The sequence below is a fragment of the Eublepharis macularius genome, chromosome 6, assembly GCF_028583425.1.
Source record: "Eublepharis macularius isolate TG4126 chromosome 6, MPM_Emac_v1.0, whole genome shotgun sequence".
Classification (NCBI taxonomy): Eukaryota; Metazoa; Chordata; class Lepidosauria; order Squamata; family Eublepharidae; genus Eublepharis; species Eublepharis macularius.
The window spans coordinates 142,331,202-142,351,277 of record NC_072795.1 but is presented as its reverse complement, the minus strand read 5'-3'; the positions used below and the strand labels follow the sequence as shown (position 1 = coordinate 142,351,277).

General features: G+C 45.8%; 1 protein-coding gene across 4 annotated transcripts in view; it reads left to right on the top strand.

The window, feature by feature from the left end:
* The window catches only part of LDB3 (LIM domain binding 3), a 216,300-nt gene that overhangs the window by 119,500 nt on the left and 76,724 nt on the right, over positions 1-20,076 (top strand). For all 4 annotated transcript variants that reach the window (XM_054983567.1, XM_054983566.1, XM_054983570.1 and 1 more), the window contains one exon: positions 19,229-19,251. In XM_054983567.1, coding sequence (XP_054839542.1) covers positions 19,229-19,251 — 23 coding nt within the window. The remainder of the gene's footprint in view (positions 1-19,228; positions 19,252-20,076) is intronic.

Sequence of the window (20,076 nt, the reverse complement as noted above, 5' to 3'; positions counted from 1 at the left end):
CAGTTGTGTTTAGTGGACTCTTGTTTGAATGAAACCATGGAGGCAGAGACTGTGGTTTTAGAAGACAGGGAAATGGACACTGGGGGGACCTTAAGTGCTCCTGTGCAGATATTTTCAGTGCAGGTGAGAAGTGAGAGGAGCCAAACCAAAGTTCTCCTGAATGGAGTGAGTGTTCAACCAGAAAGGGTGGGGTGGGGCCCTCCTGAAGTTAATACAGCCCATGGCAACCCACGCCATTTAAGAGGAGGGTCTGGCCATTTAAAAATGTTGCAAGGACCCAATCCTGATCAGGCACAGCAGGGCCATGCAGTCTGGTTTCCCTTGCACCTTCTCAAGTGCTGGACTAGCTGGGGACGGGGGCGGGGGGGGGGGGCTGTTCCAGCATATGAAAAGGCAGGTGGGAAGGAAATGAGATGGCCTGGCCCCACGGCGCCATGAGCCTCCTCAGAAGTAGGTATTTTGGCAAAATGGCCGGGATTCTTTTCTAAAATGGCATCAGTGGCCTTGGGGTGGACCGGTGGCCGCTGTAATATCTAGTTTGGCTCTTAAGGTGCTGTAAAGGGGAACCGTTTGTGCTTCCACCCTCCTCTTTCAGGTCAAGTGTAAACAGACGTGTGAAACTAGCTTAGACTTCAGTCTGTCAAGGTCAGTATCGTCTGTGACAGACAACAGCTCCCTTCTACGCTATCTACTACCTCCGCCTTTTGTAACTGGAGGTGCCAGAGATTGGGGGGGGTGGGGGGTTAGTTGTGAATTTCCTGCATTGTGCAGGGGGTTGGACTAGATGCCCCTAGAGGTCCCTTCCAACCCTATGATTCTGACCCGGGAGCTTCTGCTATTCCTGACCCAAAGCCTCTCCCTAGGCCCCCAGGGGACCCTGTGGCTGAATGTTATCGTTCTCACCTCCCCCACATGTACATTTTGTGCCTAAGATGGCACCTCAGTCTAAGCATAATGCTCAGCTGGGGACAGACGTGTCCCTGTAAAAGCGCAAGAAGGCCGCAGTGGCGATTCTGCCATGGAGACGATCAGAGTGATAATCTCTTTCCACGGATCATGCGACCTGTTGTGTCTTAGGGCTTCTGGCAATGTTTGCATCGATGGCACAATAATAACGAAGCAGAAGGAATGGGCGATGCTCTTTCAGGAACTTCTTATTTGATTGAAAGTCCTTCTGGAAGCAAGCCAGTGTCTGAAGAAGGGAGTTTGAACACAGTTATTGCAGAATTGCACTTAAAAGAAAAATTCTTTGGAAAGGAAGGGATGGGCAGTCTAAAAATCACATATTGCTGAAGGCTGCTTCATACTTTGAAAGTGTGAATGGTTGCAAACACACGTTTCCCACTCACGGTGCAGAGCTCCCTAGCCTGAATATTAGACATGCATTGTTAAATATGCTTTACATTATGTTTTAAATTTACATGTTTGACAGTGAAATCCTAAGCAAAGTTACTCCAGTCTAAGCCCTTTGAAGTCAATGGGCTTCAACTGGGGTAACTCTGCTTAGGATTTCGCTGCAAATGTTCAATGGTATTTTATGGGTAATTTAGGTGCTAGGTTGCAAGTGAAGCTGACTTCAGGTGGAAAACAAGTCCTGTCATGTTGCCTTGGATTGTTAGCCCAAGTTAATGGGAGGATCTATAGATACATAGATATATAGGCATGGAACCAGAGGGAGAAATGCTATTTTCCAGGGCAAGGTTAAAAGAGGAGCAAAAAATATACATCAAGCAGTACTCCAAACATTTGAAGCCAATGAAATTTAAGTGCTGATGGTTCAGGTGACAAGCCTGTAGAAGTATATAAGTTGCGATTTGATTCTGTGGAATGGAAAGGGGTGTCATAATTAAAAGAATACAAAGTGAAAGTTGTTATGCAGGGGATATGAAATCGAAGGTGTAACTCCTGACCCTCTGGTCCTAGTTACAGGATACCTTTGTAATCACATCATGCGATATTTATAAACAATGATCACATATGTAACCAGGGCTTTTTTTCAGCTGGAACGCGGTGGAACGGAGTTCCAGATCCGGAACCTCTTGAAAATGGTCACATGGCTGGTGGCCCCGCTCCCTGATCTCCAGACAGAGGGGAGTTGAGATTGCCCTCGATGCGGAGGGCAATCTCAACTCCCCTCTGTCTGGAGATCAGGGGGCGGTGCCACCAGCCATGTGACCATTTTCTCCGAGGGCAACCCACTGAGTTCCACCACCTCTTTTCCCAGAAAAAAAGCCCTGGTCTCATATATACACCCTTGAGATCTATGTACTTGATTTTCTACATTTATAAGCAGCTAAGCTCGCGACTGGTGGGGAGCAGAGTAAGTCAACAATTGTATATTTCTAGAGAAGTACACCATTTGTGTGTTTTGGAAGGAACTAAAATCTATCCAAGATGGGTTTAGTTACAAAAGCAGTATACAAATATGGGAAAGACGTAATGTGATGAGAGGCGAGAGAAAATGGTGTTTTAAAGCATCAGAGATGCTTTAGGCTGATCCTGCACTGGGCAGGGGGTTGGACTAGATGGTTTGTATGGCCCCTTCCAACTCTATGATTCTATGAACTATGAGAAAATTATTATATCCAGGGATTTTTTTCAGCTAGAATGCGGTGGAACGGAGTTCTGGAACCTCTCGAAAATGGTCACATGGCTGGTGGCCCCGCCTCCTGATCTCCAGACAGAGGGGAGATTAGATTGCCCTCTGCACCGTTGGAGCGACGAGGAGGGCAATCTCAACTCCCCTCTGTCTGGAGATCAGGGGGCAGGGCCACCAGCCATGTGACCATTTTCTCTGAGGGCAACCCACTGAGTTCCACTACCTCTTTTCCCAGAAAAAAAGCTCTGTGTGTAACCATTAACTTTGTGCACAGAGACCGCACTCAGGATCAGGGACTGGGATTTCTATCAAGGAAACGATGTTCAGCATTCCGGCCCCTTAGAGATTTGGGTATCTTGAATCTCTAACTAGATCGTGTAGCTAAAGAAGGAGGCTCTTCATACCATGGAAGCGAGGGAGGCAGTTGCCTAATTAAGTGAGATCTTTAGACATAGAAATTAGAAGCAGAGCTATGAAATAATTAAAGAATTTTTAGTTGGGGAATAGAGATCTTTGAACTGATGACTTGACTGGACTTAAAGAAATGTGCATTTTACCAAAATGTTTCTGAAGTACTTCTGAGAGAAAAAAATCAAAGATAACATGCAATTTGATAAGAAGCAAAAAAACTCTACTATATATTGTCGAAGGCTTTCACGGCCGGAGAACGATGGTTGTTGTGGGTTTTCCGGGCTGTATTGCCGTGGTCTTGGCATTGTAGTTCCTGACGTTTCGCCAGCAGCTGTGACTGGCATCTTCAGAGGTGTAGCACCGAAAGACAGAGATCTCTCAGTGTCACAGTGTGGAAAAGATGTTGGCAGGTCATTTATATCTACTCAGGAGGGGTGGGGTTGGGTTTTGGTGCTACACCTCTGAAGATGCCAGCCACAGCTGCTGGCAAAACGTCAGGAACTACAATGCCAAGACCACGGCAATACAGCCCGGAAAACCCACAACAACCACTCTACTATATAGTTAGCAAGAAAGGCTGTCTTCCATATTTTTTCCATTCCTGTTCTACAGTAATAATTTAGAAGCAAGAGCAAGAGTCCAGTAGCACCTATAAGACTAACAAAATTTGTGGGAGGGTATGAGCTTACAAATTTGTGATAGGATATGAGTTTACCCACATGAGAAAGGTAACTTATGATAAGAGAATCCACAAAACAGATTGCTGATTAGCTTCCATATGTGGGGATTTCCAGGCGGAGTAGGTCTACAAGAGTACCTCAAAAAGCTGATTGGCAAACTTTTGCGGTTCACTTATTCCAACCATTTGAGTTGGCTCAGTAATGTATGAACAGCTGCGAGGAACACAAACTTCCCCCATATGTCTCCTTCCTTGTGCCCGCCTAAGGTGATCTGTTCTTTCTTTTTAATCAAGGGAGGGCAAATTTGCCCTGTAAAAAGAATGTAAATCTTCATGCAGGAAGTATAGAAATGTAATGCTGCAGGAATATTTCCTGCATGTTCCTAATGTCTTGTTGTTGTTGTTGTTGTTGCCTATTATGTCTATCAGAGGGAGAGATTAAACCCCAGCATTCTGAATTATCCATGCATTAAAATGTTAGAACCCCAGAATGAAACAACAAATTGGTCTCTCCCATGAAACCAGATGTTTTAGTAAAGACAGGTCATGTGTCTCCGGATGGAGCTGAATGCTCAGGGTAACAGCCTCCTCTTCTGGCCAGCTGAAAAGTTGCACTGGGCTAACAGTGAATATATATATATATATATATATATATATATATATATATATATATATATATATATTCATGTTTGCAATCACTATGGGGAAAAAACAGAAGAGAAATCCAATCCATTTCATCTGGGTTGTATAAACTGAAATGCCGGTTTATCCCTGCAAAGAGTTGGGACCTGTGATTAGAAGAAGTATTACTGTATCATGTGTTGCCTTTATGGCTGGAGTGACACCAACCAAACAACCAGGGCTTTTTTTCTGGGAAAAGAGGTGGTGGAACTAAGTGGGTTGCCCTCAGAGAAAATGGTCACATGGCTGGTGGCCCCGCCAGCCATGTGACCATTTTCAAGAAGTTCCAGAACTCCGTTCCCCCGCTTCCCCCTGAAAAAAGCCCTGCAAACAACCAATTGTAGTTCTTGTTATTCAGAGGTTCTCTAAATTCTGTCATCAACGTGTGTATACCACGAGACGCTTTCTACCTTCCAGAATGAAAACTCACAACTGCTGTAGCCCTGCAGTGAGTGCCTTCTTAGCCTAGAGAACTTTCTCCTTCCCCAGTAAAGCCCATCACCACATTCTCAGTCCGCTTGTCCTTAGTCCAACCGACTGAATGCCCAAAGAGAAGTGTAGAGAAGGGGTTAGGGTTTCACGGGACCAATGGGCCTCACAGAAGGCCTGAGCCTGCTGAGTGTTGACGCTGGTCGTGAATGCTTGGAAGGGGTAATGACAGCTGGTTCTGCTAACCCGCTGGTGTGTTAGTGATCTAACCAGTCACACTGCGTTAAAGATTCAGATGTCTCATGTCGGCGTCTGAGGAGGCAGGTGTAGCCCAGATTCTGCCAAACTTCCCGTTTCCCTTTTGTTTTGCCAAATGATCTGATAAATTTGATTATAGCTTCTGGCCTACCCCAAGCAGATTTTTAAAAAATATCTCCAAGTTGTCACACTTTCTTGGTTGCATCTTTTTGAGAAGATGCATTTCTATTCTTAGATTTTGTCCGCATTGCATGCAAGTCAGCTGAGAGAAAGAAAGATTTTCTACAGTCTTTAGGTCCCCAAATTTCTGTTTATAGCGTCCACCAGCTTTTCCATATTTCCACCTCCCACAGAAAGGGAGTCTTCTCGAGTCTTCTTTTGATGGATGGCTCACCTTATGGAAGTGACAATCCATACAAGTTCCACTTTTAAACTTCATCACCAGAGGATGTGCAAAATCCTAATAAGAATTTTAGCAAATGTCTTTTGGCTTCCCTTGAAATTACTTAGATGTTTGCCCAACATTCAAATTTGCTTCGTATTTAGCTTTAGGCCAAATTTGGGTGGCAACTTAATGGTTCAATTCAGATGTCACAAGAATTTGGAATTTGTTTGTTCAAGATCAAAAAGAGTCCAGTAGCACCTTTAAGACTAACCAATTTTATTATAGCATAAGCTTTCGAGAATCAAGTTCTCTTCATCAGATGCTTGGTTTATTGAGAAGGCCACATCTGGATATTGTGAAAATGAAAGTGAGTTGAAGACTTCCGTCTTCTTGCTTAGTGTGCTGTGTGATGGGAGGAGAAAGAAGGAGAGAGGGAGCGTGGGAGCTCAGTATTAAATGTCATGAGAAAACTCTGGTTTGTAGATAATGTCTGAATTGAACCATAGTGCCTTCAAAAGGAGACTGTGGGCCAAGCTACGCCTGACACAGGTTGGACACTTGTCAGCTTCCCTCAGGTTTTGATGGGAAATGTCCCATGTTATGTTTCAGTGCCCGAGATTTGTAACTATTCGGGAGAAATATCTTAGAAATATTCTGCAACAGGTGCCAGGGAGGTCAGATCAAGATAAATTGGTGGTGGTGGTGCTGGCAGATAAGGATAAATGGATTACAACACAAGTGGCAAAGTTTGTAACACTGGTAAACAAAATACCGTTAAGACTATGGAAGTAAGTTTTATTTTACTTGAAGGTATTAATAGGTTCCCTTTAGTAGTATTATATTATATCACATGCTGTTATGGATTTTATGGATTTAAAGATCTTGATGGAGTTTTGTCAATTTTGGTTTAAATTTTATGATGTAGTAATTTGTATTGATAATATTGTACTTCTCTTGTTGTTTGCTATGGCTGTGCTGAAGCAATAAAGTATTGATGATGATGATGATGATGATGATGATGATGATGATGATGATGATGATGATGATGATGATGATGATGATGATGATGGGAAATGTAGGCATCCTCGTCTTGCAGCTTCGCTCTCTGACTGCTGTCCAACGGACTTTTCGACTGTCACTTGTCCAACGTTCCACCGAGCTGCTTACATTTCCCATCAAAACTTGAGAGAAGCTGACAAGTGTCCAACCTGTGTCATTTGTCACTTGTAGTTTGGCCCTTTGTTGGAAGCTGTACCCAGAACGTAATGTATGTATAAAGCAGGAAAGGATTCACGACAGGGTACTATCTGTGCTGTCTGTGCTGTCGTTAAGTGTTTTCAGACCAGTGATCATGCACGGAACACAGTGGGAATGGATTTTCACCGGTGCTCACTCAACCTTCTCTATCCATATACTTCCTGGTTCCTGTTTAGATTTCAGTCTTGATTTTGAGTGGGCTCCTGCCAAGGATTTCAGTCTTTCTTTTTTATTCTGCATTTTGACCAAATTAGCAGGCAATCAGCAGTGGAAAGGAAACCTTAGAGCAGTCCAGTTTCAAGCTGTTTGACAAGAAAGAAAGAAATCGTTTGTGAGTCAAGGCGGTAGAATCACCAGCATGGGGTGGAGGTCCCTGTACTGTGCACGGTCCAGTATCACTTGTTCAAATGCAATCTCTGAACATGTACCCCCCCCCAAAGTCTATTCATAGAATTTTCTTTGCAGCCTCTTTTGCTAACCACATGGCACGGCCTTTATTAGCATGAACTTCAGCCTCTGCTGAGAGCAGCCCTTCATTTTAAGACTAATCGTATGGAAGGAAATGATGTGCTTGCAGAAATATTAGCCCTTGCATATTCGATACTTCTGCTATGCCTGTTGGATAGACATAAATGCTGTACACGTATTGCAGTGAATGCTTGTGCAGCGGGTGTACATATGAACCCTGTGCCTGCAACATTACGCCCTTGTGAAGAGGGGGAGCAGGCATGAGCCTCCTAGCCCTGCTCCCCTCCTTGTAAGCACAGAGTTTGTGGCTCTTTCTCTGTGACTGGGAATGTTTGAAAAAGAAGCACCCCCATCCTGGGGAAGGACCCTGTGCACAGACCCATAGTCACAAGCAGGCAGCTGTGCGCAGCTGGGGGGAAGTCCAGCATGCTTGTGTGTATGATTTTTCAGTGTACATGTATTGAGTAATTCTTACATTACGCTCAATGGGTGTACAGCTGAATGCATGGTTTAAATCCCGTGTTGATGCAGGTATTGGCCCCTGCTTTTATTTTTAAAATGAATCCTTGTTTACAAACAAATAGTGCCCACTCATACAAGCTGTACGTGTGTTCACTGTAACAGGTGTACAGTGATACAGTTGGCTGCCATTTCTTTAAGAACCTTCCGTTTGTTTCATGAGAGTGAATGAATGGGCAGCTGTCTGGCCATCAAAACATACATATAGCAACTAATATTGGCTGCTGTTTGGATGGGAAAATTTCTTGATATGCATCTACCTGAACTTGCTGATTTAAAAAGAGGTGAAGTTAGTTGTTTTGCTTGGCTAATGTAAAGCTTTGAAAGTTGCTCACCTGTTTTGTTGCAAATGTCTGATGTGTACGATGGCCAACCAGTCAGGATTTAATTGGTGTTCTGTCAGATAACCTACTATTGGTGTCTGAAAAATGAGCAGATTCAAACCTCTGTTCCTAACCAGCCAGCTTCTGCTCTTGGTTCGTGTACTCTGGCTGCACCCAGGGGGACAGGGGTCATTTGTTTTTTAAATCAAACATTGGCAACTTTGCAGATGTGTAGAATTCCAGAGCTGGCGATCTTTTCTTTTTGCATGTGTTCTGTGATTGTTTTTTTCTTTCTCTGGCCTGCATGTTTGCTTCTACAGGATTCTGTTCTGGAAGTCAACGGCAACCGAACAAGCTTCAATCCTCTAAGCAGCACGTCCGCTGGGTCCATGACTAGCATTTTAGCAAGCAATGGCGCGTTGTCAGGCTACTGCAGCAAACAAGAGACCAGCCCGTCACGTAGTTCTTCCCTGTTAAAGACTACTACGGTTACATCTTGCAGGTCTTCACAGCCTGTGACTCCTAGTCCTGACCTCTCACCAGCCAAAAGTGACCTAGGTTCAAAAATGAGCTTGGTGATTTCAGATGGTAATAGCCCTAAACACCAGCTGAGCCTGGGAAGGCAATATAACAACCCCATTGGCCTTTACTCAGCAGATACTCTAAAGGAAATGGCTGAGATGCATAAATTAAGTCTCGGGAGAAGGGCTTCGGGAGATGGATTTCCTAGAGGGTATGTAAATGTAATAAACTGTTTTATAACAATGCATTCTGGGTAATTCACTGAACGGTGTTTTTTTTAATCCATAACTGAATGGAAGACTTCAGAGAAGTGAATATATATATATATATTCCCTTGAGTTCCTCATTCTTAGAACATAAGAACTTGCCTTGCTGGATCAGACTAGGAGTCCAATAGTGGCCCAAGAGACGCCACTAAGAAACATACATGCTTGGCATGATGATTATACCACATCTGTTTTGCTCGTCCCAAACATCTGGTAAAGAGAGAAAATGTTTCTGAATGCTGGCTACCATCATTCAGTAATCTCCTGAAAAACAGACAGTAGAAGTCACTCCTCCTGAAATAACTATCCTTTTGAGTTACAACACTGTTTGGCCATTTACAGATTATTGTTGATATGCCTTCAGCAGTCTCTTCATAATCTATTACATAAAGGAATTAAATATTCTATTAAATAATATAGATATTCTAACCACAAAATGGCTACCACAAGAGGCAGAGCCAGTCATAAAATATCAGGGAGTAAGGGCATGCATAACTCTGACATTTCAAGCAGAAGTGTTGTTATCTTTGAAAATGAACATATTGTTTGAAATATTTTATTGCCTGCTCAGAGCTTATCTTCAGTCATACAGGGAAGAGCCTCGTGCTGTGGTGGCAGTGGCTGCTTGGTTTGCCAGGTCCCCCCAACCCCCCTCCCAGCGGGAGATCTGTGGTCCAGCTCCTACCTTGTGCTTTTCCATTCAGAGCTGAATCAGCCCAAATCGTGCCACTGTGGAGCACAGCAATGCTCCCACACAATGCAGCTTCCCAATTTGGCCAGATTCGACCTGAATCCAGGCCAATTTGGGCCGAATTGGGCCTCAATTGGCCCAGATCCAGCCACTGAGGAGCACGTGCTCCACAGCCACTGTATCCGGGCCAGATTCTAGGAAGTGACATCATCACGGAGGTCACAGGCCGCCCTGGGAGCACTCCCGAACTCCCCAGGGGTCCCAATTAGGGTCCGGATCCAGCTGCTGCAGAGCGTGGCACCGCTCCCGCACTATGCAGCGGCCCGATTCAAGCCTGAATCGGCCCAAATCCAGCACCCTGGAGGTGCATTCCCCCCCTTCCGCTGGCCAGGTGAGCAGGGATGGAGGGTGCGGGATGGGAGCAGGGGATCCCCTGCCTCCAGCGGGGGACTGGCACCCCTAGTTGCTGCTGAAGCAACTTTTAAAAAATCTACATAGCCAATCAGATCTACGGGGCCAGTCAGAAGCCCTGATGGGCAAAAGGCCCACCTGGCCCCACCCAATTTCTAAATGCAAGTTATGGGAGTCAGGAACACTGTCTGTGGGCACCACATCAGCAAACTCTGGCCTACACCCATAGGTGAGTGGTGGTGGCCTCTTCCGATCGCCACCTTTCATTTGAATTCCTTCATTAAGAATGTGAATTCTGAATTTTTATTTCTAAGCTTGAAATGTTACGTTCTGAATTACAGTTTTTTTACTCCAAACTGCTGATGAGTCAACTAGTGGTCTCTAGATTTCAAACAGGTCACTGCCAAAGAGAAAAGCAGAGATTTCTCGAAGGTTGAAAAGTCTGCCTCATGGCCAAACCAAACTTCATGCTGGGGAGCTGCGGCTGATTCCCCCACCCTGCCCCCATGGACCCTGCAGGGCCCCTTGCTGTGGACTGGGGGAGAGATTTTTTTAAAAGCCTTCCCCAGCACTGGAGCCTCAATCCACAACCCCTCTCTGTAGTGGCTTTTTCAGAATAAACCACACAGCCGGGGTACCGTTCACGAACACTCAGTGCTGTGTGTAGTTTGAGACTTTCAACAAGTACAAAGCAGGTAACGAGTCTGGAAGAGAAACCCAATCGAAATTATACCTGAATTACCTGCTGCCCACTGTAGAAAGAGTAAAACGAAAAGTAATTGTCTGTTTCCATCTGGAGAGAATGTTGGTTAGACTAGTACTATAATAGCTATGAATAGCTCAAATAATCCTCTCTACATCTGAATTCCCAGCTAATGGCACTCTTCAGACTTAGATTGCAAATAGCCAGGAGGACTGCAGTGACCTCTTTAGAGCTGCACAGGGCTTTTTTTCAGAGGGAATGCGGTGGAACGGAGTTCCGGCACCTCTTGAAAATGGTCACATGGCCGGTGGCCCCGCCCCCTGATCTCCAGACAGAAGGGAATTGAGATTGCCCTCTGTGCCGCTCCAGCAGCACGGAGGGCAATCGAAACTCCCCTCTGTCTAGAGGTCAGAGGGTGGGGCCACCAGCCATGTGGCCATTTTCGCCGAGGGCAATTTAAACTTTAACCGCCCCCCTTGTTCCAGCTGACCCAAAGTGACGTCATTGTGCAGTCCTGAGTTCCACCACCTCTTTTCCCAGAAAAAAAAGTCCTGGAGCTGCACAGTTGAAACTTACGTCACACAAGAATCAGCTTCATTTTGGGAATTCTTTATTTAAGCAAAAAACTTTGCTGTAAACTAATACTAATACATCCATGTTTTTGAATCTCTTATTTTCTCCCTGTCTGAACACTCCCTTTCTACAAATCTAGGTACATGAATTGCTTTTAGCTTGATCCAAATGTGCAAAAATAGTTTGGGCCTGGAGCTACCCAGTGTTACAGATTGTAGACTGTTTTCTCACTGACTTCCGTGAAAGGTGTATTATTATTCAATGGTAAGCTTACAACGCTATCCTAAGCAGAATTAAACCCTCCTAAGTCCATTGAAGTTAGTGGGCTCAGAAGGTTGTAATTGTGCTTAGGTTGGCACTATTAGGAGCAGAATGAAACCTTACAGGCATACATCATAATACATGCACTGAATCTTCAATGACGTTCACGTACATGAAGTGCAGCCCTTCAGTGCGCACACACTTGATGCTTGTTGGCAAAGAACTCATGTCTGGTGGGATTTACTCCAAGGGGGAGCTTTTTTCAAGTGGTCAGATTGCAAACATTGCTTGAGACTCAGCATCTAATGGAGCCTTACCATACAAAGGAAAGCTGTTTTCATAACTGTTAAATTCTGCTCATGTTACAGATAGATCGAGGCATTTGTTATATTTTGGAGGCAGTCCAGTGTAGCTATGCAAAAAAAAAAATGGCATTCTAGGGTCATTTGCATTTGCAAATTTGTTCAAATTAAATGAATGGGATATGAAAGTGATAATTTAAATCCTGTAGAGATTCGAGTTCTTGTCCTGTTTTATAATATCTGCAATTACTTACATTATACAGAATTGTTACCATTATTTGAATCTACGGTGAATTCATTCATAGTCTCTCTTAAACCATTTGATAGACACAGAACAGGGAAACTCTTCTGCCACCAAGTGAAGCATTTGTGGATCCTTTTAACAGGGTGTATAAGGCGATTCCAAAGATACACTGCCCTTGGAAAGCCAGCATAGGGGTGTGCTACCATGGGATGCTGGCAGAACTTCTGTGCACATGGAACAGCAAAAACAGGGAATTAACTCCCTCCCTGGTGCAGACTCATGGGCAGACATTTTTTGTTAGGGGGCACAGTGGGTGGGCAGCCCACCGTGTGTCTGTACAGAACTGCCATGCTGATTTTACTAAATAATTAAGTAAGCCAAGTGGTATATTATGCAGCCAGAATGTTTTTGTTTGGAGGGGGGGTGAGTACAGCAAAGAGCAGCCCATCATCATTTATTTACAGTATTTATAGTCTGCCTTTCTTATTCAAACTCAAGACAGATTATGTGGTGGAAAATGTTGTAATCAGATAGCATGAGAGATCTATTAACTTGCATAAGTCTGTTAACTTGCATGCAATAATGCAATAGGACTAAGATTACAAACATTAGAAAAGTGCAAAAAAATAAGTATTAGATTCCACCTTATGGAATGGCCTGCCTGAGGAGGTCAAGAAGGCCACAAACTATGCAAAACTGAATTATTCAAGAGGTTTTTTAAAATAGGTAATAGGGCTGGTTCCGAAAGAGGCATAGGTAAAGGGATAGGGGCTGTAGACTATACTACTGCATATTGATTGTTGTGGCAAGTATGCTCCTATTGGATAGTTTCTGAGAGCCAAGCTACAAATGACAAATTACCCGAGGACTGCACATGAAGGGAGTCGCAATGTTAGCTGGGAAGCTGGGTTTTTAAAGAGATCGGAAGGCTTTGTCAATTCCCCTTCTCTACAGAGCCAGGGAGATCTCTGCTCAGAGGGTTTGTTAATTTCCTCTTTGCCTCTGGAAGGCTTTGTCAGTTTCACTTCCCCTTCTAAGAAGAGAAAAAGAAATAGGCGGGGAGATGGATCCCCACATCCGACAGCCCACGACCCAATACAGGACCTCCGTCTTTGCAGGGTTCAACTTCAGCCTGCTCTGTGCCACCCATCCAGACATGGCCTCCAAAGCTCTCAAAAGGGCATCTGGGGCAGAGTCAGGTCGGCTGCCCATCAGCAGATACAACTGGGTGTCATCCGCATACTGGTGACAGCCCAGTCTGAAACTCCTCACCAGCTGGGCGAGGGAGTGCATGTAAAGATTGAACAACAGGGGGGAGAGTATCGCCCCCTGTGGGACTCCTCAAACCAGTGACTGGCACATAGACACCCTCTCCCCCAGCGCCACCCTCTGTCCCCGACTGTGGAGAAAAGAGACAAGCCACTGCAAGGCCGTCCCTCAGATCCCCATGTTGGCAAGACAGTGGGCCGACAACTCATGGTCGACCATGTCAAACACCGCTGAAAGATCTAACAATATCCGCAGCACCGACCCGCCTCGATCCACGTGTCTGCAGAGATCGTCTGTGAGGGCGACCAGTGCTGTCTCCATCCCATGGCCTGGATGGAAACCGGACTGGTATGGGTCCAGGACAGAAGTCTCTTCCAGGAAAGCCTGCAGCTGTTCCACCACCACCCGCTCAATCACCTTTCCCAGGAACGGGAAGTTCGATACTGGGTGGTAACTGGACGGGTCGGTGGGATCCAAAGATGGCTTTTTAAAGAGAGGCCTCACCACGGTTTCTTTCAGTGCCCTGGGAAAAACCCCAGAGCTTAATGATGAATTAATAATATCCTCCAATTGGGTCCCCAGCCTATCGACGCTGGTTTTCACCAGCCACGACAGGCAGGGGTCCAGGGAACACATCGTGGGCTTAACCAGCTGCGGGATTCTGTCCACTTCCTCCTGGGAGACCAGGCTGAAGTGATCAAAAGTCAAGCCAGAAGGCAGCCAAGGGGCCTCCAGTTCCCTCACTGTATCAATCGTGGCTGGCAGGTTGCAGCAGAGAGACAAGATTTTATCTGCAAAGAAGCTCCCAAAAGCCTCACAGCTAATGGCCAAATTTCTAATTTGGCAGTCTCCCTGCGAGAGGGAGCCCAAAGACCGAACAACTTTAAACAATTTCACCGGGCATGAGCTTGCAGACGCTGTGGAGGTGGCGAAGTACTCCTTCTTGTACTCCTTCTTTGTCGCCTTCACAGCCACCTCATAGGCCTTCATAAATACTCTATAAGATGATCTTGCCGCTTTACCACGATTCCTTCGCCACACTCGCTCTAGCTGTCTCAGTTCCCATTTCATCTGACATAGCTCCTCCGTATACCAGGGGGCCAGTCTGATATGGGGACGGAGAGGGCAACGGGGAACGATTTCGTCAATGGCTTTCGAGAGACGGTCCTGCCAATCCCCCACGAACTGCCAGGGGGCATCGGATCCCACAGAGCATTCTGGAAACCAGTTGGATCCATGCGTCTCCGCAGGCGAGATAAATCAGCTCGCCGCCTATGCAGGAAGGGGTTGGCGGTTCGATCATGGCACTGCTGTAATAGCATTTAGGTCCTCCTTAACCCCACCCCAAAGATCAAATCCAGTGTGTGGTCCGCTTGATGTGCAGGAGCAGAAACAAATTGGGAGGGTCCCAGTGCTGCCATGGATGACACCCAGTCCACAGCCTGAGTAGAGGCAGTGTCATCGACATGGACATTGAAGTCACCCAAGACCAACAGTCTAGGGTGCTCCAACACCCACTCCGACACCGCCTCTAACAAGCTCGACAGGGTAGCTACTGGTGCGCTAGGCGGTCGGTACACCAAGTAGATAGCCAAACTCTCCTCTGCATCCCACACCAGGCCAACACAGTCAATGCTAGCAATCTTTGGTGCGGGGAGTATCCTAAAGGAAAAAGACTCTCGAATGAGTATTGCCACCCCACCCCCCTGGCCATCTGACCGGGGCTGGTGAAGGACAGAAACCTGGTGGGGCCAATGTATTGTCGAAGGCTTTCACGGCCGGAGACCGATGGTTGTTGTGGGTTTTCCGGGCTGTATTGCCGTGGTCTTGGCATTGTAGTTCCTGATGTTTCGCCAGCAGCTGTGGCTGGCATCTTCAGAGGTGTAGCACCAAAAGACTGAGAGATCTCTGTCTTTTGGTGCTACACCTCTGAAGATGCCAGCCACAGCTGCTGGCGAAACGTCAGGAACTACAATGCCAAGACCACGGCAATACAGCCTGGAAAACCCACAACAACCACTGGTGGGGCCAGTTCTCCCAAGACGACAGTTTCACCTTCCCTCACCCAGGTCTCGGCCACGCACGCCAGGTCCATACCTTCTGCTGCAAGGAAATCCTTCAGTGTTTTGGTCTTTTATTGATGGACCTGGCATTGTACAGTACCAGTGTCGGAGGGAGGCTATATCTCCTAGCCCCACCAACCAACATGCCTTGGGATGGGATGCAAGTTGGAAGGACATCGAGCTCTACCACGTCTCCGTGGCCTTCCATTCCCACCCCACATCCAATACCTCCCTCGACCACGGAGTAATGGGATCCCCATCTCCATCCGGGTCTCCCCCTTCATATCCACTGCCCTCTGCAACCCTCCCCTCACAAATTAACACACAGCAGGAACAGCAACCTGCAGCAGCTACCCGCAATTCAACCATCGTTGCCCCCCACACACACCCCATCACAAATAAGCAGCCCTTCCTCCTCCTCCTGCGGTGGCATTCGGAGCTCATTTGGGCTCTCCTTTGTTTTTTAAAACTAATTTGCTGCAGCTGCTGCTGTGGGGAGAGTCAGGTCAACTCTAAAAGCGCAGAGATGCATTTTGGAGGAGGTGGAAGGTCAAGGTAAAATAAAAGCAGGTTCCCATACTTTTATATAGTTGTATAGATGTGGGGGCTTGTTAGGGAGAACTTCTCCCATCACAGCAGTGCTAAAAGGCACAGCATTTCCTCGGGATCTGGGCATGTCCTGTCACAGTGTAGTTCACAGGATTCCTGAAGAAGAATCCAGAAAGTTCAAGATTATATATTGTAAAGGCCAAGCTAGATGAGATATCGGGTGATTCATGAATCGGGTGATTCTAGCAGTTTTTAAAAATTGTAAATAGCAATTATTGGACTCCTGATGTGGGCCGTTTCCACATGGCTCCCCGCTGCTCATAACAACCCGGAAGATCACGCAAAAAATGCGGAAGATCGCGTTTTCTCACGCGAGATTTACGTGACGTCGCGCAAATCTCGCGCGAGAAAATGTGATCTTCCGCGTTTTTTGCGCCATCTTCTGGGTTGTTACGAGCAGCAGGGAGCCGTGTAGAAACGGCCTTGGATTGGGCTGTGGTCAGAGGAGGGGGCATTCAGAAACATAACATAAACTCTTCATACCAGTGACCCTGAAAGTGGTCCACTCTTGAGCTATGTCTGTGGTCCGAATTAAACGTGACACTAGGAGATCCAAGAATGGAGAAAATAGCAGTAATTGCAAATTAGGGTTTGTGTGTGTTAGAATGGGCTGTTGTGCAAGGGGGGGGGGGCTTTGTACCATTCTTCTCATTTTCCTAACCTCACTAACCTTTCTATACCAGAGTGGTGATTTGCCCCATGGAGGCAAACATACCAGTGCTTGAATGGGGCTGGCATTTGCCATAAGGCAAATTGCAGGACTGGAAGGGCAATGAAGATTGGACGGGGGGAGGATTTAAACCTTCCACCTCCCCCATAGTTGCTAATTACCTTCTTCAAAATCACAGGCTTATGGATCTCCTGATGCTCTGTCTAGTTTTGTCTGTAGACATGACTTTGTAATTGACTACTTTCAAGACCTCTGCTCTGTGAAGACTTTGGCCGTTTCCGCACGGCTTACCTTCTTCCGAAAAACAGCATCTTTGCATGCTGTTATTGTGCGAGAAGACGCTGTCTTCCGCGATAACAGCGTCTTCTCGCATGATTTCGCGCAATAACATCATCTTCCTGGTATAATTTTGCACACAAAGACACTGTTTTTCAGAAGTTTTTGGAAGAAGGTAAGCTGTGAGGAAACGGCCTTCATGTTCAGTGTTGGATATCTTTTGGAAGTCCCATCAGATTGCATGGAAGTTGTGGTTCTCCCTCTCGTTCAAGGGGTATATTACTAAAGGCTTATGCTATAGTTTAAAATGTTGTTTTACATGCACAGGCATAGCTTAGAGGATTAGAACAGCCCACACCATCCCCTTCAGAAAAGGATACTCTTAAGCTATGCTTCTCTGTAAGCACATGCCCAGCTGTCTTGCATATACCTAAAATGGATATACAGTCACTGATCTGCTTACTGGTTACAACTTGTTCCCAATATATCTCTTGAGAGTTTCTATAACGGGCAGATATATTTGGATTAAAGGAGCATTTACAAAACTGGTGGGAGAATATTCTGAGTGAGAGAAACTGGGAGGCATGAAGCTGGGTGTGTGTTAGGGGGAGATTTTAATTGTTTATCCTAATAAATATGCCATTATACTTTTAAAAACTGTCTTTGTACATGAAGGTTTTGTTTCTCACTTCTCCCAATAAATATTGGGGGAGCCAGCTGAAAACAATTTCACTCAGTGCGGCTGCTTCTCACATTACACGAACACCATGGATTGAGCACCATTTCCAACAGTACCCTTATCAGGATGCTGGGTTTGTGCTTCACACCACATCCCGAAGGTCAAACAAGTCTCTTTGTTATTTCATATTCCGAGGAGACACATTTGCATCAAGAAGTAACAGAGGCCTGTATCCCTCCCCTTATTTACCACTTTTCCATCGCAGCTTCCCTTGTCTACTTTTTTATTTCATGTCTGGTTCCAGAAACCTGTACTTCACATCCTTAGTTTATCTCCCTTTCTGCTATCGATACCAAGGACTTTTTTTCTGATGGTATGCGCTGGTATACAGTACCAGCACTTCTTTCCCCTATACAGGCACCTCTTTCAGCCGGCGGCCTTGACTCCCCAAGGTGGCAAAATTGTGAATACCAGCACTTTTTTTAAAAAAGAAAAAAGAACTGTTGCTACACATTTACTTTAAACCATAAAATTTATTGAGGAATCACTGAGACTGCTCTTACATTGCCTATTCTTGGATCCTGCTACATAGTGTGATAGTAGAGTGACAGAACCTTGCGAGGGAGATTGTAGATATATAGATCTGGCATGACCAGGGCTTTTTTTCAGCGGGAACGCAGTGGAACTGAGTTCTGGCATCTCTTGAAAATGGTCACATGGCCGGTGGCCCCGCCCCCTGATCTCCAGACAGAGGGGAGTTGAGATTGCCCTCCACGCCGCTGGAGCAGCGCGGAGGGCAATCTAACTCCCCTCTGTCTGGAGATCAGGGGGTGGGGCCACCGGCCATGTGACCATTTTCACCAAGGGCGATTTAAACTTTAAAAATCTCCCCCCTTGTTCCAGCTGACCCAAAGTGACGTCATTGTGCAGTCCTGAGTTCCACCACCTCTTTTCCCAGAAAAAAAGCCCTGGGCATGACAATGTTTGACAGTATTTACTGTGGATGTTCTTGAGCGTACAAGATGCCATGGCGTCCGGCTGCAGCCACTAGCAATAGGAAAAGGGAGGGAGGAGCAAAGGGCTTTGGAGAAACAAAAGTTTCCAACCCCAGTTTGGGAAATTTCTGGAGATTTGGGGTGGTATCTAGAAAGGGTGAAGTTTGGGGGAAACGAGCGCCGTGAAGGTGTGCTGCCACAGAGTCTGCCCGCTGAAGCTTCTGTTTCCTTCAGGGGAACTGATCTTTGTAGTAGAGGTAAGTTGTAATTCTTGGGGAACTCCAGGGCCCACCTGGCGGCTGGTGACCTTAGAAAGGGTGGGTTCCGAGCCTCCGTGGGGGAGAAGGTGATCTTTTTGATTCGTCATTTATTGTCAGATGACTCTGCAGTTTCTGTATCTAGCCTTGCTTCCTTGCTCTTGGATCACAGATAACGAGATGTCCAGAAATCCACAGAACTGTCAAAGTTCAGCAAAATGTCTATAAGTCCCAGTGGATCAGCTGTAATCCCTGCTTGTTCCCACTCTCTTAATTACATTGAGGTGGGTGGGCATAACAGTTTCTTACTATTCCTGTACTCCTGTAGAGTTAGCAACTGCCTTGGTCAATACTTGCTAGCCACATGCTCTTACAAACTCATCAAATATTTGGGTCTGATGTTTTCTGTCTCTCTTTCTTTCCCCTAGGTCATAGCCAACACTGTTGCCAAGTTAGTATTAAACAGTGTGATAGTGTTAAATGTTTGGCCATTCCCCCCTTTTGGGGTAGCATGAGCCTGTTTGTTGCTGCCGTGTGTGCTTGCAAGTGCGATGCATCGTAACAGTCATAAAATGCTGTTATCCTACCCGTTGCTCAAAGAATATCCCTAAACCCTCTCCGTTTCTTTCAGGTATTTTATTTTGATGTCATTGCAAATGTTTTTTAATTGAGAAAGGTCCTTTTTGTGTCTATACAAATGCTTAGCAGAGGGCCTCCGTGCCCTGGTAGTGGTGACAATTTCTACCAGGATTGTAGGCAACTGCCATGGCCACCCTAAGCAGAGATGCACTCTTCTAAGTCTGTTGGAAGAAGGGTATAACTGCTTGGGACGGCACTTCGAGACTGGAATCTCTCCTTTCAGCTGAATGGCCGGTAGGAGCTTTTTCCTTGTGAAGAGAATGGCAAGAGAGTTTGACGAGCTTGTAAGCGGCATGCACCTGCAGCAGTGGTTTGTGCAGCCACTGCAGGTGAATTGAAGCTTCCACACATGAGATACTTTAATCAGAATTTAATATGTGAACCACTTTAAAGTGTTGCTTCCAACAGTTTTTAGTTTGTGGTGCATGTTGCTTTTATCATCTTAAGTTTGTGTTCTTTCGCAGTTTGTCTGCATGCACTACATTGTTGAAACCATACCTTTTATCTTTTAAAATGCTCTTTTTCTGCATAAACCTGTATTCCCCGAAGGATAAAGGCTCCCATCCTTTCCACAACTCTGAGGGAGCCAAATGTAGCGCAGATTTCCCGCCCCCCTGTTTTGTGGTTGCAGTGACAT